Source organism: Eucyclogobius newberryi, unplaced genomic scaffold (assembly GCF_026437365.1).
Source record: "Eucyclogobius newberryi isolate DKJ021-1_F unplaced genomic scaffold, fEucNew1.0.hap1 SCAF_3, whole genome shotgun sequence".
Lineage (NCBI taxonomy): Eukaryota > Metazoa > Chordata > Actinopteri > Gobiiformes > Gobiidae > Eucyclogobius > Eucyclogobius newberryi.
Window position 1 is genome coordinate 14,667,113 of NW_027315945.1, and position 25,184 is coordinate 14,692,296.

Sequence of the window (25,184 nt, forward strand, 5' to 3'; positions counted from 1 at the left end):
TAGATGAAGTGTGGTTATTATGCCGCACGGTTGCACATGCAGTGGCCATGTCTGTTTTGTAACCTATTTTGATCAGTGGTTGAGGGTTCTATTTGTTTTTTGATATTTCATGTTTCTTTTCTGTTTGGCTGTGGGCAAGATGCGCTTGCATTATTAGCCATGCAACGCTGCCCTGATGAGGGTCTCTCCCATAACACTGTCAGGAGGAGCACTAATAGCAGATTGAAATGCCACGCAAGATTGCCATCAGGGACCGAGCAAGCGTGACATTAAAGAAGGAAAAAATATTGTGGACATAAATAAGCAGTGGCATACCATATCAACACTCAACCTTGTAAGATTCATGTATTTAGTGTTGTTGCAGCTAAACATTATTCCTTTCCAGAGCACATCACAGGCTATTCCACCTTCTACTAGTATCAACAACTTATTAGTGTGTGCGTGTGCGCGTGCGCGTGCGCTTCTCAACAAGTGAATCAGTGAATGCAAGAATGAATTCCTTAGCCGAGGCATTAAACTTACATGGTCACCACAGCCCACCCAAAGGCTTGTTGTATGAATGAATTGGATTCAACTTCTTTATAGGAAAGGGGCCATGCAAGCCATAATCAACACATGTATTCCTTGCGACTATTTCAGAGACAGTGTTAAAAATGTCTTCACTACAAACCACTGCCGTTCTTCCGTTTTACTTATTGAACAATATATATTATTTTATTTATTTACTGTTTCAACAATATTAGTATTTATCAGTTATTTTCTTTATAAAAAAAAACACTCATATTTACTGGCTTTTCTGAAGCCTCTACATGTATATGTAGTCAGTGCATTATTAATAGCACCTGCTTTGACAGAAAAGCCATAACTAGTAAGTTGTTCTTGTATGTCACGTTGCATTATGTCACAGGCTCACTTTGTCCTGGCCAGCTCTTAAGTAATGACATGAGCATATGTGTACAACATGCAACTCTCATACTTTATTCAACTTGACCTTAAAAGCGCTGTTAGCACAACAACCTTAAGCAGTATAGCAGATATAAAAGAATATGTGCTATTAAATAAAATGCCAAATATGATATCTATATGTCTTTAATCTTACACCCACAAAGAACATGGTATATGCTGTATTCATAAGTTGTATCACATTGCAAGTGAGAAATAAAGTCTACTCTTTCAATAGAATTTTTATTTAATCACAAGTCGGTTACTGGAGCCAAAATAAACTCAAACTAAAAGCAGTATTTTGTTCAGTCATGTTTCGTTAACTAATGTCTAAAACAAGATATCAGGTTCTGCCATTAAGTATTTACTTCTGTAGCACAATGTCATTGAGCAGCTTTCTAAGGACAGTTTTTGTGTTCTTGTCATGTTAAACACACATATAGGAAAAGGCTTAGTCAGCTCTAATGTCATCATGGACATCTAAGCTTGTCATTGACTTACTGTACATGTCTATATATTAACAAGAAGTAGACAGACATTTTATGTTGCCATTTTCCAGCCTAATTGGCATTTGGTCATGTGATCCCTCCCGCAGCCTGTGCCCAGCTGTGTGCTCTGGAGCAGTCATTCCCAACCTGGAGGTCAAGACCCAAGTTTAGATTCTCAAGGGGTCCCCAGTGGTTCTTAGAAAAGAGGTCCAAACTAGATTGTGTGAATTTGAATGAAGGGATTGCATGGTATATTGCGTCTATTAATTATTTTATAATCATTACTGTTCTGAACCATTTTTATTAATCAGAAAACAATGATGTTTTTGGAACCACTGCTCATTTACTTTCCAATAAACAGCTTCTTGACCTGCTTTTACTCTCTTTCTGATATCATTGTGAAGTCTAATGCCACTTTTGCGTGTTTGTCCCTTGGAAACTTCTTTTGTTTACACTATTTTTGTTGGTCTTATTTACCAGGCTAGCAATTTTCCTTGCTGAAATAATTGTGGAAATTCCCTAGTGACATACTAACTTTGATACTCGACTCTACTAAAGCACTATGAAACTTCTGGTAAATGGTACACCACCTGCTTATGTCAAAGATGTTCGACAGTATGACATTAAATGATCTATCTCTATGGAGACAAGCCGGTGTGTTTATTGGCTAGTTCTGTGGAGATGCGGCCCGGATATCTCAGGAAATACTATGTGATGTGGTACTTATTGCTCTGATATAGACTACATTTTACATTACCTTATAAAGTCCAAGCTGTTTTCTGTACACCATGGTCCTCTGTCTCAGTGGACTTAATGCATTGCCTTCTCTCGCTCTCAGACACACACCATTTCACACGCAGTAAAAGTGCTGATGCGTCTTTACCTTGAGGTTGTGTCTGTACGCTGCATCCAGAACAGCTGGTACCAGGTCCTCCGTGGGCTCCCCGTTGTCGTCAGCCAGACCAGGGGGATACCAGGACACCACCAGCACTCCTAGGAAAGACGCACAAAATGTCTTTATTCATCTAACCAAGATGGCGTCGTAGAAACTGTAGAAAAACTAAACTTCAAACCACTGTGAGGCTAGCTAAAAACTTCAGATGTACTTCTAGGATATGAGTGAAATTCATAAAGATGTTGCCCTTTAAGTGGTTTACTAGCCATTAGTCAGAGGGGCCGCAAGAACAATCACAGGGACTTTTATATTTTGAATTAAAAGTGCAATAGGTAACTTTGTTGGTATACAGTATACCACAGCATAGTTTTAAATATATTTATCTCCATGGAGACCAGAATGATTCCATCATGTCAAGTTACAGATAAATCTGTGTAGAGGGGAGATATTTCTAAGCTATCAAAACGCTTAAATGAATTACATGCAAGAGTGACCATACTGTGTTGTGTTAAGTTATATGCCATACTGTGGAACATTCCAGGAAAAGCGGAATAACATCTCCATGGAGACATGGTAGCAGACTTTCCACTATGCAAGCTGTGCCGTACACCTTCAAAATAAGTTTTGAAGTATTTTTTTTAAAGCACAGTCTCCAAGCAAGTGTTCAATCTTCTTTTAGTTCTAAGATATTTGGATACACACCACTTGAACTTCCTAAAAAACAATTTTCTTATCATAAATTAATTCAGTGGGAAGGTACAGTATAGGGGGCAATAACTGCACAAAAATAACACTTACTACTTTTTAGATTATTAAAATGTTAGGAACTTTGGCACGTTGAATGATGTATTAAACTTAACCAATTCTTAAAATACTCCTCAGCTCCCATCAGTCCAAACTATAAACCTGTCCACATTCTTTAACAGACCTATTTGTGCCCACTGAACTGCACTTACTCTCACTCACATCGACTGCTGTACCATCGGCCCACTTTAGCGCTCCATTAACTTAATTACTTACTTTACAAACAGATGCCTCAAGGTTTGTCACTCTTCCAGGGCCCACCTGCTTAGCTCTTAACACAGAGTCTGCTTATGATTGATGAATGTGCACCTCACATTCTCTGCGATATTTATTAAGTCAACTTTGAGCTGCAATATTTCAACTGGAGTATGTGACTCATAAATTGTTTCAGAAAAGTGCTTGTTCTTGCCTAGCACCCGAGGGGATTTGCCAAAGCGGACCAAGAGCTAATTCATTAAACTTCTCCACTCACTCGAAACTGCAGATTAGATTACAATAGCAACGGTATCAATGGTAATGCGATGCTTGCGTTTAACACAAGATACTAGTGTAGTAATAGTGAGTTGTATGTGTTTCATTAGAATTAGATGACATGATCGTCCATATGCTGTTTGGGTGCTATTGGCATGCCATGAGTCAGATCTTCCCTATTTAATACAGCTTTATGCTCAAACTTTGCACAGACTTTACCCACTCCTCCTTTTGGTCAGCCTCAGTCATGCTTTTAACCAATCACAGTGTATTGTATATAAACTTCCACAAGGAGCTATTGGCTTACTTCTGAAAAAATAAGATCATGATAAAAATCAAAGTTATGATCTAGGTCTTCAAACTGTATAATAAACAAGTATTCAGCTCAATGAAACATTAGTTGGTAGAAGAATAAGCAGCAGTCATGGTCTAGGGAGGTGCATTTTGACACTCTACAAATTACCAAATTTGTATGTTTTATGTTCTGAAAAAAAAAATCTGAACATAAACTGTACAGATTTTAATCATTGCCATTTAACACAGAAAAAATAGTCCATTTGCTTCCTCCAAAGTCTGAACTTCGCTCCAAACCACATGCTATTACCGACAGAGAATATCACTGACATAAACCACTAGTGGTCTGACATTAAAAACAATAATGGATCTATTTAGTCCTTATTTCTGATGGATGTTCTAATCATCACATTGATTAGTTACTAAGGTTTAGATGCTACTATCCTCCATCTGCCGGTGTGCTGTTTCAGAAGGACACAAAGGACATTCATTATTTCACATGGTGTAAAATAAAACCGCTGAGCCACTGGATGCAAAAAGCTACAGATAACATGAACACCAGCGCAGACTGTTACACAACACCGGACGTCTGCTGACTCTGCAACTATAGAAACAGGTCAATAATACATGATATTTAAACATGGTCGAGGAGGCTAACAATAGGACTAATTCAACGAAGTAGCGTTGTTTAACTTTTATAAAATTGTGTTGCTGTGCCAGCTTTTATTAAAGGTCTGCTCCATTATACATCCATCCATGTTATTGCTTTGCCTTGTTACATAGTTAAACTTATATTACAAGCATTTTTATTGATCAAAAAATACCTTGGAAAACTGTTTAATGAAATAAGTATGTTGACATGCATACACACATATACAAATATTTAGCCCATATATTGATCAATGGCAACAGATGGACCATAGAAATATTTGCCAAAAAATCCAGCAATTGAACAATCACCAATTGATTTTCACATAAACTCAAAACACGGATTGAGCCGAGAAAAGAGTTTCCCCAACTCGGGCAGAGCAGAAATCACACAGAAATGGCTGGGGAAGTGAGCATTTTTAGTGTGAGCTGTGAAAGTAAATGTTATACAGCACATTTAACTAAAATAACCTCAAACTCTGTATAAATTGTTATAGAAGATAACTGAGCCTTAAAAAGAACATACGGTTAAGGTATGTACCATAACCTTAAGGTATATTAAGGTACATTAATTGTCCCTGAAATAATTTAAATTTGTCCTCTGCGTTTCAATGCCGCTGGGGCATCTCCTCAGGAGCACTGGTCGCTGCAGCACTGTGGCCGGGGTCTAGAACTGTGTGCTAGGCTTGGTCTGTTGCTGGAGAATTTGACCTATTGTGCATGTTTTGGGGTTGATGGGGTTAATTGGAGCACAAGGAATGGGGGAAAAATGCAACCTCCACACAGAAAATTGGCCCAGGAGTCGAACCCGAAACCCACAGGAGTGTTAGCCACTCAGCCACTATTTTTTCTAATGGGGAATAACAACATAAACTTTAACGAGCCTTTAAGATGTTATGCTATCAGTCTAATGTAGGCTGATTGCATACAAATACTTAGGAAGAAAACAAAAGTTAACAGCGGGCCAATTGCCGATCGGAGCTATGTTGAGTTCTTAAAACTTAAGTTTTCAAAATTAAGTAGAAATGCTGTTCTTGTATGTTATTGCCATTACTGGTATAGCCTTCTATACTTGGTAAAGTAGATCTTGGACTGGAATCCCAACGCATTCTAGTACCGCTCAGACTGCCTTTCTGTGTGTTCTTATTCTACCCTAAAGTGCATAACTCTAAACTGAGCATAATGAGCGGCTGTATGCGGGAGCTGTCCTTTTGTCGCGTGGTGCTGAAATTAGTGTTTGCTTCCTGAGCGTTACATCTGTAATACAGAAGCTACCTTAGTGTGACTGAGTAACAAATACAAAACACCATGTGTGTGTTCCACCCTTAAGTCCACTTAAAACACAAACCTGCTGCGGATGCTCCGATCTGTTCCATGTGGGACTCCAGAACGGCTGGGTCTCGAGAACTGTACGCGCCGAGCTCCGGGTAGAAACTAGACCCTATGTCCTCCGGGGGCATGTGTCTTCCTCTCGGGTAACTGGCCGCGATTTTTGGGTCCCAGTGTGGCACGAGGATGTGGTCCCAGTGGATATACTTGCCGTCTATTTGTGGTGCACCGTACCAAGTGCTGTAGAATATATGGACATCATAGAACACGATGCCGTCTGGACCGGAGTTTGACAGCGCCTCTTTGGTGTTTGGGGCTCGGGGTTGTCCTGGAAGTGCAGCCGGTGGAGTGGGGGGACGTGCAACAGAACGCCGGTCCAGCTTGCCTCCTATCAGGGGTAAAAAGTCCAGTCCCGGTGCCAGATCCGAGATGCCGTCTGTGGGTTTCAGTGTCCGGAGTCCCATCAAACTTCCGAATATGAAAATCGTGAAAAGAAACACAGCGATGCACGCTTTTCTGCGCAGACGGGCCATCTCCGGAACAAAACGGCTCAGAAAGAGCTTTCAAAAATATCGCGGGTCCAACGAGTGGAGTAGCTGCTACATGTTAACAGGCTCCACCTGACGCCTCGCCATGTCAACTTTCTCCTGCATTCTGCTGAACCGGGGCGCACACACCGCTTTCTTGGCGCTACTCCCTCCAAAAGCTGTGACGCACCCTGCTCGTAACCACTACATATTTTAATGAGGCCGATTTACTACAGCTGCACCAAAGAAGTATTCTAAAGATTGTCGTGTTAGTTACTATCAGCCTGTAGTCTAAATTATATTTTACTTACAAAATAAAAACCATCCTGAATTATATTTCTGGCCAATAAAATAACCCAAACACTCTTCTCTCTGGACTGTCTGCGACTTCAGAGCAACACTGGCCTCTAGTGGTGATTTTGTATAGTACTAGTACCGGGTACCACATATTTGATGGAGTCATAACAAAAATATGTTTGGCAAGAGGCCTATCTACATGTAGGCTATTTAAATTCACTAATTTCACAGTTATGCATGTAAAATGGCAACCCGTTGTTCTGAATGCATTTTAATTACACTGGCAACATTAAGGGTTAATCACATGTAAATAAATATTAATAAATATAAAAATAAACACTTTCCTTGATTCAATCCAAAAAATAATCAACCCAACAAAATTATCTGGCACTTTTTGTGTGCGGTGCTTGTGAGTCAACTGTGCGCAAAACAAAGGAAACGCGCAATTTAGCCCCGCAATTAAATAGCAATTTTATTCTCTTTAAAGTAATGAATAACATACTCTCTTTGGGTCATTTCTGGGGCCAAACTGTGTCAATGTCAGAGTGTAGCCTATAAGATAATGTGCTGCTCCTGCAGGGGTCGTTTTTCAAAGGCCAAACCAGGCCTAAACCTGCAGCCCGAATGCAAAATGGAGACATTTTACATAGCCCATTTCTAGATTTTTAATAATAATAACGCGTGAACACGCGTTATTATTATTATTGTTATTAATAATAATAATAATAATAATAATAATATCATAATAATAATATAATCATCATCATAATCATAATAATATAATCATCATCATAATCATAATAATATAATCATCATCATAATCATAATAATTATCATAATAACCTAGACTTTTCGCGCGCATTTCCTTGCGTTCATCCGTCATCATCATCTCACAAGCACCAGTCACGCATGTGAACAAGTTGTAATCAATCACTATCGATCGCAGATGCGCAAGAACAGCTGGGCTTGTTTTCATCTGCCTCGTGTGCTTTTCTTTGCGCTTTGCGTCCTTTTGTTTCATCTCAACACAAAAAAAGACACTCATACTTGGCCTATCCCTGTTGCGCACGTTGACATGTGGAGATGAATGCGAGGCCTTTACCCAGTTCATAAGCATCTGGAGTAGTATGATGCAAGGCAAAACATATGACAAGCAAAACACGGACGGCATTCATATTTTGGACCGTTTTTGTTTATCCAAAATGTAAACTTGTTGGTCAGTATTAATCTACACACTGAGCTGAACTATACGTTTTAAGGAATTTCTCACATTGATTTGATTTTTTTAAATTTAAATATTGGAACGCACAATCTAAATTTTTAGACCTGATGTCGTCAACATTCAATTACCTTTACTAAATTTTGACAGATGTGCCAAGTTTTTTTTTTTTTATCTCTTTCTTTTTTGAAGGACACATCTGGGCCTTTGCATCCTACTACATATGCAGTAGCCATACATATACCTTAGGGAATCTCAAAGTGAATCACGTGGACAGGGCCATGGGGTAGAGAGAGAGAGAAAGCGTGAATCTGGGTGAGATGATCATTTGTATTGACCAACAGAGCAGGCCGAGAGCTGTACATCACCGCGGTGAAAGTGGCTATCACCATTACCATCATGGCTGAAGGTATGTTGAAGGCTTCTCCTGCTTATCTGTGCTTTCTCAAAGGGGCTGGCACTCTTCGCATTGTCTTTGTGGTTTTTTTTGGGGAGGTTTCTTCCCCAAATTGTAGGCCTGCGAGGTGACCCCCCACCCCGCTCCTAGCACCACCCCTCCTCCTCCTCATTGTTTAGGGGGAAAGGTTGCCTGCCCCCTTTTGTTTACCTCCCTCTCCCGCTTTCCATCTTGCTCTGCGGCTTCTACTTTGTGCCGCATTTTGCATGAGAGTGGCGATCTGGGAGGATTACGCAGCTTGACGGTGCAAAAAAAAAAAAAAAAAAAAAAAAAAAAAAATAGGAAACAGTTGCTTGGGTGCTGATTTGGCCTCAAGGCAGGAGTGAAGACATGGGCTCCGTTTCGAACCAGGATTTCTCAGGTTGAGTACAATTAACTTTGCACGCGCGTTAATCAAAGTTGTGCGTAATTGGACTCTTACGCTGCGGTTTATCCAAGACTTGGTTTCTATGTTTGTTGTTGCCCAAAGGGGGTCGATACAACGTGGCGTGTTGATTCCTTATCGATTCTATGAGTCAACGTGAGCCATTTCGCCGTCTCCATTCAATAAAACCATGCGTAAAGTAACTGTGCTTTAATGTGCTTTTGGTTGACTTTAGGAGTTTGCAAGACTGATGAGGACGAGGGACCAAGCACCGAGGAGGACTCGCAGTCGTTCCACGGGGTCGGGGTGTGCAAGTGGTTTAACGTACGCATGGGCTTTGGTTTCCTGTCCATGACCAGCCAAGAGGGAGTGCCACTGGACGAACCGGTCGATGTGTTCGTCCATCAGGTAAGACCACGTACTCTCAAAACTGACCACCACCGCCACGGGATGGGGCATTGTATCAAACGGTTATGGGACCCTCAATGCAATCAACCCTATGTGTTTTGTTTTGCTTCAGCCCAGTGGGAGTCTCTGTAGTAGCAGCGCGGATTACAGACTTCCAGGAGTGTTCAGTTGTAGAAAAAGATTCAGTTGTAGTCATCTGGACACTGATGACTACAGCTGAATCTTTTTCTACAATGGTTTCAATAAATACTTTTATTCGGTAATAGATAAATAGTTGCTCTCTCGTAAAAAACCTGCCACATACTTTATATAACCCATTCAAGTCATAAATGTGCAGTTTAGAACACCTTTGTAATTATTAAATCGTTTTTAATCAAAAAACCCTCTAGGTTTAATGATTGAGACCTTAAATGTAAGGAAGAATTGAAGACAATAGAGCAACTTCAAAGGTTTCAAACGGCTCCTGCGTTTCACTATCCCTAAAACCTTCTTGTAATCTTGTAATGACTACAGGTCTTGCAGTTTTAGACTCAGCGTGGCTTTAGTTCCTTGAGGCCAATTGAAACGTGCACTTTGAGTTGTGTAGTTGAAAGAAGGTGTGAAGAGATGGACGGGGGTCCCCACACGATAGTGTGCTTCCATTGCTGATAAGACTTAGCATGTGAATGGGAAATTGGAATCCACACTAGAAACTCTTTCACCTCCAGGTTCCTGTCATAAAGTGATTAAGGGCTTTTGCTGTCTGCCGAGCTCCCCGTCTGTGTTTTGTGTGTTATTTTTTCAACTCTAAAAGGGGAACAAGATCCCAGGGTTTATTTTGTTTAAAGTCCTCAAACGGTGACAGCACCATCGAAAGCCCTCAGCTATGGAAAGATTGGTCCTACAGTTTTTCATCTTTCACGTGTTATTTTAATGTTTTCAGCTTGAATTTTTGTCTATGGATGCTTTTCAGGTTTAGTTATTAAAGTAAGTACAAGTCAATTCTCTCAGTGTTTAGGTCCCAAGCAATAGAGTATAGGGCTGTAGTTGAATTTTTTGGTTAAGTAAAGACAAGCCAAGGAGCAAACCATGGAGCTGGAAAAACTGTAAAACTATTCAGTACTGCACTCATATGACCACGAGTGAGCTGCAAGATACTGTATATCCCAATCAATAAACGTAATTAGAAATGGCAACAATTGCAATTATTTAAATAACGTGATTTTCAAACAACATATCCAGTCTAATTATGTATAAAAACCTACTAGCCCTCTACAAACATGTTCTGAAAACTACGTGATTTTTGTATAAGTGAAGCATGTCAGATTTCTGTATTCTTCTCTCAAATATCAATACACCTGAACATGTTTAAACTTTGAATCCTATTTTAACGCTAATTGCAATTACAATGCTTGTCAGAAAAGTGGCATTTTTACAAAACCGTTCAGCCCTAACCACAAGCTCACTATTCATATAGAAAATTACTAGTAAACTAGCTATTTGCGTGTAAAATAGGTAGAATAAACTCACAATCCTCCCCTAAAACCCTATAATATTAGTAAAATAATTAGTCGACTAATAAAACATCTCAGATGCCATCAAACAATCAACAAGATAACAACTAAAGGCCTCCAGCCTTATTTATGAGTGTCCCCATTGGATATAGGCCCATGTTTGGTACTTCAGAAGGGTCCTCCGAGGTAAAATATTTGAAAACCAACGGTGTGCTTGCAGAATACAAGTCTAACATACTACAATGTTACAAGCATATAAACCTTATTTTGTGACCGTGCTAATTTTATTCAAGCTTACTAATGTGACTGTAAAGATGGACGTGTATGTGATGGATGCGTTGAGGTTATGACCGTGTAAAAGGCCTCCAACCTGAAATTAGTGGCCGCGTGTCAAGAAAAATGAACTCCAGGATCCAGTGGCCTTTCTGCAGGTGGACAAAAGAACCATGCATCCGAATGAAGCACCCCTCGGCCGTGACCGAGCCCCTCATTGTCCCCCATGGCTCTGATGTCTCTCTCTGCCCTCTCCACTACAGACGCATTAGTTCCTCAGCCTACTAATAGCTCATTGGGGGGCATCTCCAAGGCCCACCTACATGCCCAAGTCTTCTACCTGGGAGTGTTCCATATGGTGGTGTGCACATGTGGTGGCCGGTGTGGGTCCGTTATGTGGGGGGTTGAGGGGTCGCGCATTAGAGAGGAAGTGGGTTAACGGTCAGCAATGCACAGGCCTGATGGGATTGGAGCTCATTGGGCTTGTTGCTACTCAGATGTCAAGGCCCACCAGTAGTATTCTGGTAGTTTTCTAACTAAACATTCTTGGAAAAGTTGTGCAATTCTTAAAAGATAGTGTTGGTAATGAGATAGAAATAAAAAAAGTCCAGTTGAAGTTTAGTTTTAGTATCAGCTCTAAACTCCATTCACTGTCTTCTACTCAAAACCTAGTTTAGACTTTTGACACCGTAGTTCCTTTGTTTGAGTTTACTTGCAATTTACTCTTTTGTGAACGTGAATATTGCAGGTCGTACTTTACACGTGAGAAATGTATAAGCCCTAAATCCATTCATATTGACAATTGCATTACAGGAAACGTATTCAAAAGTGCAATAGACAAAATATCACATCACAACTATTTCAAAACATGAATGAAACACGCATCATTGATCTTGTGCTTGTGTCAACACAGCAAAAAAAAAGTTGGGACAATTTAATCCTGCTGTCCTCTGTGAGGGAATTTTGAGCAAGGGATTTCCCAATGTTATGTTTGCCAGTCCTCAAAGTTTTATCCTTGAGACGACACCACGCCTCTTTCTATCTCTTTCTTAGAGCTCGGAAGTGAACCCGACAAAACAAGAGACGGGGGAGAATTTGAAAGGGTCGTTTAAGGTGAAACTTGGCTGGTACTGGATGAAAGAACAACATGCTTTCTTATAAAACAAGAGAACTTAGTTAGATTAGTTGGTTTTAATTATCAAAACAAAATAATCCATTATTTATACAAATGACTACATCAAACTGTGGTTTTCCATAACTTTTCCCTTACATGTCTCTGGCTAAAAACTATCTAAAGAATGTCACCCTGACCCCCTACCTTCCAGAGGAGCCAATCTGCCTTCTCACCCTGCCCCCCAGCCCGAGTGCTAACCCCTGCATCCTGCCGTTTAGGGTTTGTGCTGCTGGTCACTGTGTTAGTGGAGCTTTGTGGGTGGGAAGAGCACTGGGGGTGGGGGGCTGCAGTGTGGAATGCTGTTCTTCTGGAGGGGGGAAGGGTTGAAGGTTATCCTCATCAGGTTTACCGGTCAAACACGAAAAAAAAAGCCTGTTTTTGGCAGGCTTAAGTAAATAGTCTGTTTCTGAGGATGAAAAGCTTCATAGTGGTTTCATCTCAGGTGAGGCAGAAAAAGTCTTCAAATACCACAGACCTGATAAGTCTAATCTGGCCTGATAAGATTCAAAAGGTGAAAGGACCAGCTTAGTGTGTCACAACCTGAAATCTCTATCAGTAATTAGTAATGTGAAATCTGAATGTTTCTACACAAATGACAAAATCATAATAATACAAGAAAAAATATAATCTTGTCTCCAATTCTCCTTTCAGAGCAAATTGCACATGGATGGCTTCCGAAGTTTGAAAGAAGGCGAGGACGTTGAGTTCACCTTCAAGAAGTCTTCAAAGGGCCTTGAGTCTCAGCGAGTCACTGGACCTGGTGGTATCCACTGTGTGGGCAGTGAGAGAAGACCAAAAGGCAAGAAGGTTCAGAAGCGACGCTCCAAGGGGGACAGGTGAGATGGGACACTCTTTGCTATGTACAAACCGACATTGTTCTTTTTTCTGTGTTGCAAATTGTTGCTGATGTTCATAAATTAGTGTTAGCTACTCTACTATGTATAAGTATGGCTATCTTTTGTGCTGGGATGTACAAGGATGTATTGCGTGTCCTTATTTTCCTTCCTCCCTCTGGACCCAGCCCCCACATCTATCTGCAGTAAGGGTCATAGCAACAGCCCTGACGTGTGACCTGGATCGATAACTGTTTAAATCGGCAAGTCCCTGGTGAATTTGCACCTTGCCCAAATCCTCTGATATGACTGGTAGCCCCAAAACTCTGCACATAACTTGGTAACCTGGTTTATTATCCCAGATGAATAATAATGCTTTGATATTTTATTTTATAATTAGTTTTTTAGAGCTAAATTGTGTTGATTTTAGATTACATTTTTTAGGGTGTTGTCTTTGCTCATGTTAGACTTTTAATATGGGGCCTGGTTAGAAGAAAACGTCAGCCTATCTGTCAGCACTGATTAGATCCAGAGAGTAGTCAGTGTGAGAGCGGAAATCATTACCGCCTCAAAGAGCCCTGAGAGGCCCAGTGCAGTTCAATAACTCACCTTCCATCCTCCAATGCAAAAATAAGTTCACGTGCACATTCAAAGTTGTAAATGTTTTATTTTAAAAGGAGGCTGATATTTACTTGCATCTCCCAAGTGCTTGGGCTTGCGTTTGATTTGAAGTGCACACTTCATAGATTACCTCAGTGGTTTACATATGACCAAAGGAGGTAAACGCTCTTGTCCATTTAATTGATAACAGATGCAAGAACCTGGGCAAAGAGGTGAAAGGTTACAGTTGTCATAGCAACCGGGTATGAGCAAAGGCAAGATGGCTGGGGGCTGGGTTAGAAAGCAGGGTTAAAGAACTAAAGAGAGGGAGGGGGGGTCAGGGTTCAGAGGTCATTACTGCAGCTTTTTTAGACAAAGGAGCACTTCCCCTTTCCTCCTCTTCAGCCCTGATGGATGCAGTTGTACACTGCTCGTGCCATGTGATGAGGTAGACCTTGAACCACCCAACAGTCATTTCTACAGAGAGAGTGTGACCTCTTCTGCAGCCGCCTGTCCAAAACTCATCTGCCACCAAACTGTTGGCAAACAGTGACTGACCACTGCACGCCCAACACACATCTGTCTTTCGCCCTGCGCGTGGCTTTTCTATAGACGCTGTTTGAACAGCAGCAGTGAATCTCCACCCTCGTGGCTCCTGCTGACATTCTATAGTGCTTTGTTCTGGAGTTAAATGCCAATGAAATAGAGGTCTTACTTAAAAAAAAACACACACACAAATTCTGATATCTGAACAAATTACCCTAGCCTTTAATGAAGTTTTCTGTAAAGTATATTTTCTATAAAGTATTTTCAAAAAATTGATATATTTGCCTGTTATCAGATTTCTGTATCTTTTGAGTATGCCTTTTATTTTTCAACACTAGACAGTACTGGCAAGCCCAGTCTTCAGTTTACACTGTCCTTCTCTCTGCTGCTCTGCAGTAAACAGCAAATTCCAGTGAGTTCCAGTTCTCAGTTTTAAAACAAAAGTTTATTAGATACAAAAGTTAATAAGATGTATCATCTTTTACCTATGTACCTTTATTATCCACATATCCATTTCAAAAGTTAACAATGATTTTTTTTATTTTTTTTTCAAAGGTAGATTTCAAGTGAATTTATACTGAATGTGTGATGAACTGGAATGCCCTGGCTTAACGTGTCACATCATCATGTGAAATGCTGCCATCTAGGGGTGAAGGATTCTAATTTTAACCCAAAAATGTTGTATTTGTTATAGGTGCTACAACTGTGGAGGCCTAGACCACCATGCCAAAGAATGCAAGCTGCCACCTCAGCCCAAAAAGTGCCATTTCTGTCAAAGCATCGATCACATGGTTGCCCAATGCCCAATCAAAGCACAAAATTCTCAGGGAAAACCTTCAAGTGAGGAGGAGCACAGCCACTCGGCACCACCTTCAGAAACTACAGATTAAATCAGGAACAGAGCAACTCTGTAACCAGGGGCAGTACAGAAGCCAATCACAGTGCTTTGATGAAGATATGGGACACGCTTTCCAATTCCTGTTAAAGCAGCTTTGAAACTACCTCAGGTTGAGATTGCTCAGGAAGAGCTTTTTTTTTTTTGTTCATTTTGGTGTAACACTCAGGAATACTGCTGTAATATTGCACTCAGGATTTGTTCTCAGGACTCTTTCTAATGTTGGATTAATTTTTGCTTATAGCCAAGGTTATTATATCAACAGTTGCTTCCATTTAACCGCCTTACAATTCGCTTCCTGACTGTTACACCTCACAATCTCATAAGGATGTGGCAGTTGGTACCTCTGTGATGAATGTTAGTTTCAAATTGTATGGGAAAGGGGTGGGTGGGTTTTGGGACTATCTACAGGCAATGTAGTGACATCTGCCAATTTTGCAACTGACCATCCAGATATCATGTGGCCAAATGAATGTCAGACCAGAAGCAGTCACTTTTGGTCAGTTCTTTTCTCATAATGTCATTGTTTTCACACAGCACACTGTGAACAGTTTATTCTCAATTTGTGCTTTTGCCAATATTTGCTAAGGACCTCCACACCTCACAAAATAATGTGATTAATATTAAATCAAATCCTTTGCACTACAGAGTTGAGACATATGGGAATTTGAAGGCTGCCAGTTTGGAGCTGGAATCTAAAGGACACTAGTTTATGCTCTCTGTGTCAAACACTGCTGCTAAGGACCACAGTGCGGATTTGGTTCAATGTTGATTTAACTCTGTTATACTATACTCTGCCTCAACAAAATACTTGACATGGGCTTGGATACCGAAAGGTCTAACAAGCTCTCTTCTCGATACTTGAAAAAATTGAGCGGAGTCCAATAAGATGTTACCAGTGGGATGGCTGGTGTTATGTTTTTTCAAGGTTCGATCTATTTCTAGGTAGCTATTTAAGACAGCACCTCCCTATGGCCTAAGGCCATTGAGCAGGAACACCAACCCTACACGGAGGAGCATGTAGAACTAACTAGATATTCAGCTATTTACTCCCATTTTACAGGAGAAGCTGAGCAGACATCCCACTAATATATATGTAAAATTTATTTTTTAAATATCATGCTACTTATTTATTTTCATCCAAATTACATTTCATTACAGATTTTAAGCCTCAGTATATCTGGCAACATATTTCAACACCCATTTCTATGTTGAACTTAAAGTGCTTTAGACGCATCACTCACTATATTTATGCTAACAATTATAGCGTAGTGTAACGCAACACGGCATATTTAAAAAACAACAATTGTCAACTTTTTTTCTTTTTTCTGTGTATTTTTTTAATCATTTTTTTCCACCTTTAGACCTTTCAGAGGTGTCTTTTGCATTATTTAGCGTCATATCTATGCCAAAACCAATGCAAAGTTAGACTGCACTAATCATGTGTAAGATTGATTATTAGTTTTTTATATGCAGTTAAATGTTTTAATTATGTTTTATATTTTATATATATTTTGGGGGTTTTCATAGCAACATTTCTGCACTCTCAGGCTCATCTCAGGAAATGCCAATCTGAAAACTCAGGGAAAACGCAGATAGGCTCGGAAGCAGTCTGGGAGTGCAGTTCAAAAGATTCTAATCCGTATGATGTGAAGTTGGCATAATCCTTTGTTTACGTGTAACAGGTTCTATGGAGATATACAGGCTTATGCTATGATGACACTCTTAATTCTATTCTTCTTTTGTCATGCCATGATATGATATGAAAAATGTTCCCTTTTTAACGTGTTTGTTCCTGTAATTGTAGTAGATGGGGATGTAGTGAAATGTTAAGGGATTGGGGTTTATGGTATGAATCAGGGATTGTCTTGTTTAAACACATGCTGATATTGTGTTTCGGACTATCAATGTTTTTGACAAAAACAATGTCAGAAAATGCAAATGCAGAAAAGAGTCTGTTCATTTTAAAGGGGCACGGCATATGCATCTGCAAGTTAACAATGTTCAGTAATAATTCAGTTATCTCTTTGTGTTTTCCAGTCCCATTGATTTACTGTTGGGTGTTAGAAGGGTTAAATATATTTTCATCGTCTGGGATTTCTTAGACAATTCACTCAGGGTAACTTATAAAGCACAGTAAAATGGCGTGTATGTTGGGTTGACTTGCTTTATGTTGTATAATTTCTATCAGCCATTATTGCTTATGGCTTTATCAGGAAATGTGCATATCTTACTGAATGTATCAAATGTGTATTGCCATAAAACTGCAGTTCGGTTGATCTCAGGCAAATATTGTTTACTGTAGTCAATAACAGCATGTATGCGTTTCAAAATATTACTGAGTTAGGTTTCCAGATACCTATGTAAAAATCTACTTCATTTCCTAATAAATATGACGATTTCATATCTTAATTTGTGTAATAATTTAGTTTTACAGATTCAAACTTAAAGCATTTTTAAAATTATATATGTTCTTCATAGTTTTACAGTAAAGTGGCAGTTTGTGAAGAAAAGTTGAAAATGTAACATTTGAAATTACAGGACATGTTCTACAAAGGATTCCTCTGTCATGAATACATAAACTTCCAACTAAAATGCAGGGACAATTTATGCACAAAGAATACGTGCCCATGTCCAACCAGAAAGTACTTATACTTCACAAACATTATTAAACTTGGGGAAACTGGGCAAGATATTAGATAAGATAAGCTATTCCTTTATTGTCCACACATGGGGAAATTTCAAAGTCAAATCTCAATAATAATAATATTTACAACATAGTCTGTCCAGTACTCTAAATGTCCAGTAGGGGGCGCTGTTTATTTCTACTGAGCGTCAAATCCATCATGGCCGCCTCGTAGCGAAAATGCTAACAAGCTCTTCCAAAAAAACTACTGAAACACTTGGTTTTGATCACATTTGCGAGTGTAAGACGGTAATTCTCCGTGATGTTGTTGCGACTTTATTCCGTGTGTTTCAGAAGGCAGAGGACACTTCCAGGGCACCTCGCTGCAGCGTTTCACCGTTCAAGTGTCCAAAGTAACGCTAACGCGGCTCATTTCTGTCACTCATCAACACAGGCGCTCCGCTACAACAAGCACGGAGATCCTCCTCAAGTGCTCCAGTAAGGATGTCCACAATGCAGCACATTACTTACACATTACTTACACATTACTTACGCAGTACATACACAGCACTTACTCATTACTTACGCAGTACATACACATCACTTACACATTACTTACGCAGTACATACACAGCACTTACACAGCACTTACACATTACATACGCAGTACATACACAGCACTTACACATTACATACGCAGTGCATACACAGCACTTACACATTACATACGCAGTACATACACAGCACTTACACATTACATACGCAGTACATACACAGCACTTACACATTACATACGCAGTACATACACAGCACTTACACATTACATACGCAGTACATACACAGCACTTACACATTACATACGCAGTACATACACAGCACTTACACATTACATACGCAGTACATACACAGCACTTACACATTACATACGCAGTGCATACACAGCACTTACACATTACATACGCAGTACATACACAGCACTTACACATTACATACGCAGTACATACACAGCACTTACACATTACATACGCAGTACATACACAGCACTTACACATTACATACGCAGTACATACACAGCACTTACACATTACATACGCAGTACATACACAGCACTTACACATTACATACGCAGTACATACACAGCACTTACACATTACATACGCAGTACATACACAGCACTTACACATTACTTACGCAGTACATACACAGCACTTACACATTACTTACGCAGTACATACACAGCACTTACACATTACATACGCAGTGCATACACAGCACTTACACAGCACTTACACTTTACATACGGGGCACTTACACAGCACTTACACTTTACATACGGGGTACTTACACAGCACTTACACTTTACATACGGGGTACTTACACAGCACTTACACATTACATACGCAGTACATACACAGCACTTACACATTACATACGCAGTACATACACAGCACTTACACATTACTTACGCAGTACATACACAGCACTTACACATTACTTACGCAGTACATACACAGCACTTACACATTACATACGCAGTGCATACACAGCACTTACACAGCACTTACACTTTACATACGGGGCACTTACACAGCACTTACACTTTACATACGGGGCACTTACACAGCACTTACACTTTACATACGGGGTACTTACACAGCACTTACACATTACTTACGCAGTACATACACAGCACTTACACATTACTTACGCAGTACATACACAGCACTTACACATTACTTACGCAGTACATACACATACAATACTCAAGTGGGGTGACATTAACATTGAGCTGGATGTCCTGTGGTGGTGTAGGTTACATTGCAGATGGAGGCCAGGGGCTTGTATAACTAAGGTAGAGTCACTGTGATTGAAAGACCTCAACTTATGAGCCATCAATGTTGAACTGAATCATTGTTTGTCAGTGATCGACTCCACAGACATGCCATTTTAATCTTATCTTTATGTTATAACTAAAAAGAATGCATTTTTTAAGGATAGACCTCTAAAAACTCAATTGTGCAAATCTTTTAATATTGTCAACATATCTACTTACTCGCCTGTCTGATGTCTGACCTTGTTAAAAATAGACCACATTACAAGTATTACTTAAAATAATTGTTTTAAGTGTGCATGAAAAAACTTACTTTTTACACAATTTTAGTGTCATTTTTAGTACATTGTGTAGACAAAATCAGATTAATTAAACAGTTTAAAGCTGAATTAAGCCACAGGCTGATAAATATAGCTGGAATAAAAATCTGAGTAATCAGAGCAGGTTTCTGGTCCTGTCTACAATTTGTTGGTGTAGACAGGAGCAGAGTAACAATGTCCAGAATAAAAGCCTTGGATTGACCTCACAACAAGAAGTTCGCATTCCAGTTTCCCCATTAACCCAAAACATGCAGAATAGGTCAACTCCTCCAGCAAAAACACAACAATCTCCATGGGGGACAATGAAGGCCAATGTAATCTACCCAATGACTTGCTTTGATTTGAATTATATTGAAAGATCAACTCTGAGTCTATGTAATCACCGCTTTTCCACCCCAGCTGAAAACTACTCCGAAAAGCACATTATTATTAAAATCAAAGTATATTATTATTATGTTTTGTATGTAACTTGTGATGCCATTTTTGACACCCAGAAACTTTTTACAGCTTGGTGAATGTTGAACTTGGACCCATCGGTGCCAGTGAAGTCCTAGTTAAGATGCTTGCTGCTCCTGTCAATCCTTCTGATATCAACATGATCCAAGGCACCTATGCTATCCTTCCCGACCTGCCAGCGACCGGAGGAAATGAAGGGGTCGGCGAGGTCACTGAGGTGGGCCACCAGGTCAAGTCATTAAAGCCTGGTGACTGGGTTATCCCAAAAGACGCAGGTTTAGGTAAAATATGTATAGTGCGCTCACTTAAATGGGAGGATCACAAAAGTTGATCGTATTGGATGTGTGACTGTGCGACTGTGTGTCCAGGTACTTGGAGAACAGCTGCAGTGTTTTCTGAGGATGATCTCATCTCACTACCTAATGACATTCCCCTGTTGGCTGCTGCCACTTTGGGAGTAAACCCATGCACTGCATACAGGATGCTTGCTGATTTTGAAGACCTCACGGCTGGTATGCATGCTCTAGAGTTATTTAAGGAAGCAATGCATACTTGTTTGATGTTACCTCTGTCATTCTTTATTGAAAAGTGTATCATGTAGAAACTGTGTACATTTATATACACGATTAGATGGATTAGAATACAAAAAATGTGTTGAACTGTAAGAATGAAAATTGTTAGATATTTGGTGTGTGCCACAGACAATTTAAATTTAAATAAATTACGATTGTCTGTGGCATACACCAAAAATATAACAATTTTCATTTTGCTTGGTTTCTTTGTTGTTGTTTAGAGGAGCAAATGGCATTGCCAGTTAACTGCCAATGTTAATATAGTCCTTTGCCCTAACTTTAAAAAAAAAATCTCTCATTCTCTTAGGAGATACAGTTATACAAAATGCCGCCAACAGTGGAGTTGGACAGGCTGTAATACAGATTGCTGCTGCTCGAGGAATTAGAACTGTTAATGTAATCCGAGATAGGTAAAGTTACACTGGTTTTCTTTACATCATGTATCATAAGTACCATTACAAGCTTGTTAAGTCCACATGAATTTATGACTGTACTAAAAGTCCTCCTTGTGCGCTCTTAAAAAGGCCAGAGTTCACTCAGCTCAGTGATAGGCTGAAGGCTATTGGAGCTACTCATGTGATCAAAGAAGAGGTACTGAGAAAGCCAGAAATGAAGGAGTTTTTCAAAGTGTGTGAGTTTATAAACAATGTTACTGATTAATTTGATTTATGATTTAATGATTTATTATTATATGATCATCATAATGGCATACACACCTTTTACAGACTTGTCTAAGGCCAAAACTTGCTCTTAATGGTGTTGGTGGCAAGAGTGCAACAGAATTGCTTCGGCATCTACAGTAAGATTGCAGCAAACCCTTATTGTCTTTTTCTTATGTATATGTAAGGCTAATGTTGTGTTAATGCAAACCCCAGGGCAGGAGGGTCCATGGTAACGTATGGAGGAATGGCCAAACAGCCAGTTACAGTTCCTGTGGTATGCAAAACCACATTTAAAAATATATTATCATTACATTTTTTAGCAATTATTATTTTCAGATGTGCCAATATAATCAGCCTAATATTTGTTTTTAGAGTGCTCTCATTTTCAAGGATCTGAAGGTTAGAGGATTTTGGGTCACACAGTGGAAGAGGAATCAGCTATATGGCAAGTAAACTGAATATCTTAAATTACTATGGGTAACATAAACATTACCTTTTACATATTTGTTGTAGATGGCTGTGCTTTCAGAGACATGTTGGATGATTTGTGTTCCCTTATCAAGCAAAAGAAGCTGACAGCTCCGGTTTGCAACAAGGTGCATTTTGAGGAATACCACAAAGCTCTACATGCTGCTATGCAGCCATTCACTTCTGCTAAAAACGTCCTAATAATGTGATATGTCTGTCAATTATTGCTTCTTAAACGTATTACCTAATGCTATAATGCTGGTCTAGATATTCTCAATAAATATTTTATATTTGATTGCAGGCTCCAATAATGTGCAAAGAGTTCCTCCTTTTACCAGCAGTCATTAAAATGTTTTTACATAGCAATTTATTATAGTAATTGTTTTACAACCTAGATAAAAGCTTTATCTAAAAAAATGATTATATGAAATAATTCTAAAAGAGAGCAATATTTGTTTGCGTTTCCCACTTTAAGCATCAGATGCATTTACCAAGTTTTAGGTAAAACCCTTAAGGCTTCATACATATTGTACTTTTTACAAGTGCAAAAAACACAAAAATACATGATTAAACATATTTGGTCAATACCAGGCTTAGAATTACTGATAGAAAAGGTAGAAGTCCCCCACATGTAAATACTGCTCCTTCCTTTTCCAGACAGTGTTCATAGCGGCTGAAGTCCACCTCTCTGGCTGCACAAACGTGGTCTATACGACAGTCTTTGTTACACTCAGTTAGGTCATAGCTCACTGAGTTATACTCGTAATACTTCTGAAGATGGCAGTTGTCATTGGCAATGCGTTCCAGGACCGTGTGCATGGAAATTGGAGAGGCGTCTGGTACTCTAAAACTTTCTGTAAGGCGGTACTCCTTTTCCCAGCGTTCTTGGGCTTCATTTGCAAAAGTCAGGTTCAAATAATAGGTCACCATGTCCTATGACACAATACAGAAACAGTTATGGTTTGTTTAATGCTGCTGTATGAGTGCCTTTGACATAATAGTTTACATATGTGCTCACTTTAACCAGCAGTGTTTGTGTGTCATATTCAAAGAGGCGTATCCCTGGGTTGTTGGCTCCGTCAGTCACTCCAGGAAGTGTTGTTTTCCATGGTGTGACACCTGGAGTGAGGAATATTGTACTCGCGGGAGAACCTGTAACAGAGTTTAAACACACCTGTTCAATAGTAGAAAACATTTAATGATTATTTTAATATTACCATCTGTGTTGTATATCATTCTGAAACTGTCAGTGTGATGATGTCCAAAAAACTGTCCGAGAATGACAGCATGGTGTTTTTGAATCAGTTTCAAATATTTCTCATTGAACTTGGCAGTGAACCATGGCGTACTCCTTTTCTTTTCAAAAAATCCTGGTGGGACATGGCCAATAATGTACACCTATATATAATGAAAATTATTTCAATTGTTTGAATATAATATGAGACACAAACAAAGGGATGCACTACCTTCTCCTTGCTCTTTGCTGCTTCTGTTAAAATGTTGTCAGCCCAGGTAAATTGACCAGCTGGGTCTTCCATGCCCGCGGTCACCTTATTCTGGTCATAATATAGATTAGTGTTGAGCACAATCATCCTGTAGCCAGTCCGATTGAGAAGCTCCTCTGTGTAGAATCCACCTGTGTTAGAAAATATATTTTAGATAGCAGAATATCTCTCTTTTAAAACAAACATTACCATGTCTAAAGGTTTCTTGGGACTCCAGATGCAACCAGCCCTTCCACATTTCCGTGGTAGTGTTATAGATATTGTGGGGGGCAGCAGGGAGTTGACTTTTGGGGTGAAAGTCATGGTTGCCTAAAGCCGAGTAAACCTTGGTATCTATGCAAGGCATACATAATGTACTTACACAAAGTAAGAAAAATATATTTTTGATGGATGTTGACATTTACTTGGAAAAAGTTTCTTTATGACGTAGGTGAGGTTGTTGATAATACCAAGGACGGCCTCTTCACCCAGTTGTTCATTAGGCACATGAGGTGTGTCATCTCTGAACAAATTGTAAAAAATAATGAAATGTTAATTCAGGTTTTAAATAAACTGAGATCAAAAGTTAAAAGAAGACTGAAATACCCGGTCCACACAATAAAGTCTGGGTCTGGTGAAATAGCTTTCATAGCAGATAAACAAGACTCGATTAGGTTCCACGGCGAGTCACAAACATAGTCTCCAAATGTCCCTGCATTGCTGGCTGGTCGGTTACCACTGGACGCACAAACTTGGTCAGGATTGTTGCTCAGATCATATGTTGGGTCCCAGTGCAGGTCTGTGATGTGCCAAAATCTTCCTATGCCATGGGCAATTATGCACATTAAAACTCTGACCCACTCTCAAAATGTAGAGAAATATTCAATATTTTACTTACCTGAAAATCCAAAACTAACCCCAAACAGTCCGAGGACTGTGAGGAACTTCAAAACTGACATGCCTGAAGAACGTGAGACCGTTACAAGTTCATGCCTGAAAGAAATAGTGTTATATTACTGTGACATAAGATACCGTGTGACACGCACTCTAATAAAACATGCAAATTGTGAATTGTAAATGCTATTTTGAATGCTACTTCCAAAATCCATGAAACTAGGAATTGTTTTAAATATTATTTGGAACTTTCCTATGTGATATTTTCTCTTTTATATTTACGCTTAATATTATAATAGTGGTTTTAATCTTTACACTCATATTTACACGTCATTGCGCATTTCCGACAGACCTAAAATGCTGCAAACGTAACAATAATAGAGCCCAGAAGTTTGTCTGCAGGGCTCAACCATGATACACATATTTGCACATGAGATGTCACTGCGACAGACGAATAATTGTGTGACTTTGTTTTGTTTCAATACTAAAACATCGTTTGTTATTTTTATGAAACACGTTCTAGACATATCACTCTAGGCGCGGCCTGACCACTCCATGAACAGGGAAAACACTCATGTGAAAGTTACGCGGGACTTCGCTACAGCGCACGCGCAGTTTGTTGAGTTTGGCGCGCGGACTTACTTCAGACTGAACGTTTGCTTGTTGTTGTTTCCCAGTAAAACTGTTGAGTAGGCTTTCAAAGATTTGTATCGCGAGTCACACTTTTTGTTAAATAATCAGCATGATGTGGAACCAGGGTGAGTGACTGTCCACGCATGTGTATTTTAAAGACAACATCTATGGGGTTGAATTCATTGACTGGTGCTAACGTTAGCTCACAATCACATGTGTGCTACCGTGATTCAAAACTTGAATTAACAGTGTTTTACAGTAAGTTTGTTGTGCATGTGTTA

The 25,184-nt window shown here is 39.5% G+C and overlaps 4 protein-coding genes across 5 annotated transcripts in view; 2 read left to right on the plus strand and 2 right to left on the minus strand.

Annotated features, from left to right (window-relative positions):
* Window positions 1–6,531, minus strand: part of LOC140373610 (glycoprotein endo-alpha-1,2-mannosidase-like protein) — a 12,654-nt gene extending 6,123 nt beyond the window's left edge. Inside the window, exons 1-2 of the mRNA XM_072460199.1 lie at window positions 5,891–6,531; window positions 2,314–2,423 (exon numbers count right to left, since the gene is read on the minus strand). Coding sequence (XP_072316300.1) covers window positions 2,314–2,423; window positions 5,891–6,404 — 624 coding nt within the window. The 5' untranslated portion in view covers window positions 6,405–6,531. The remainder of the gene's footprint in view (window positions 1–2,313; window positions 2,424–5,890) is intronic.
* A 2,002-nt stretch (window positions 6,532–8,533) lies between these two features.
* On the plus strand, window positions 8,534–15,195 carry lin28aa (lin-28 homolog Aa). Its single transcript, XM_072460202.1, has 4 exons — window positions 8,534–8,732; window positions 8,971–9,143; window positions 12,735–12,919; window positions 14,757–15,195. The coding sequence occupies exons 1-4, from the start codon at window positions 8,702–8,704 to the stop codon at window positions 14,950–14,952; spliced, it is 585 nt and encodes a 194-aa protein (XP_072316303.1). The 5' UTR covers window positions 8,534–8,701; the 3' UTR covers window positions 14,953–15,195.
* Window positions 15,196–17,795: 2,600 nt separating this feature from the next.
* On the plus strand, window positions 17,796–22,192 carry mecr (mitochondrial trans-2-enoyl-CoA reductase). The gene is made up of 9 exons (XM_072460200.1): window positions 17,796–18,081; window positions 20,242–20,471; window positions 20,559–20,702; window positions 21,070–21,172; window positions 21,287–21,389; window positions 21,488–21,561; window positions 21,638–21,698; window positions 21,797–21,869; window positions 21,938–22,192. The coding sequence occupies exons 1-9, from the start codon at window positions 17,906–17,908 to the stop codon at window positions 22,099–22,101; spliced, it is 1,128 nt and encodes a 375-aa protein (XP_072316301.1). The 5' UTR covers window positions 17,796–17,905; the 3' UTR covers window positions 22,102–22,192.
* Window positions 22,193–22,325: 133 nt separating this feature from the next.
* smpdl3b (sphingomyelin phosphodiesterase acid like 3B) lies at window positions 22,326–24,507 on the minus strand. 2 transcript variants are annotated; one of them, XM_072460197.1, is made up of 8 exons: window positions 24,275–24,507; window positions 23,983–24,196; window positions 23,802–23,899; window positions 23,587–23,730; window positions 23,359–23,528; window positions 23,110–23,290; window positions 22,911–23,044; window positions 22,326–22,825 (listed from the first exon to the last, which is right to left on the minus strand). In XM_072460197.1, exons 1-8 carry the CDS (start codon window positions 24,333–24,335, stop codon window positions 22,460–22,462), a joined length of 1,368 nt encoding a protein of 455 aa, XP_072316298.1. In that variant the 5' UTR covers window positions 24,336–24,507; the 3' UTR covers window positions 22,326–22,459. The 2 variants fall into 2 exon arrangements, with proteins under 2 accessions (XP_072316298.1, XP_072316299.1); XM_072460198.1 differs by having other exon boundaries at window positions 23,983–24,192; window positions 24,275–24,362.
* Window positions 24,508–25,184: the final 677 nt, after the last annotated feature.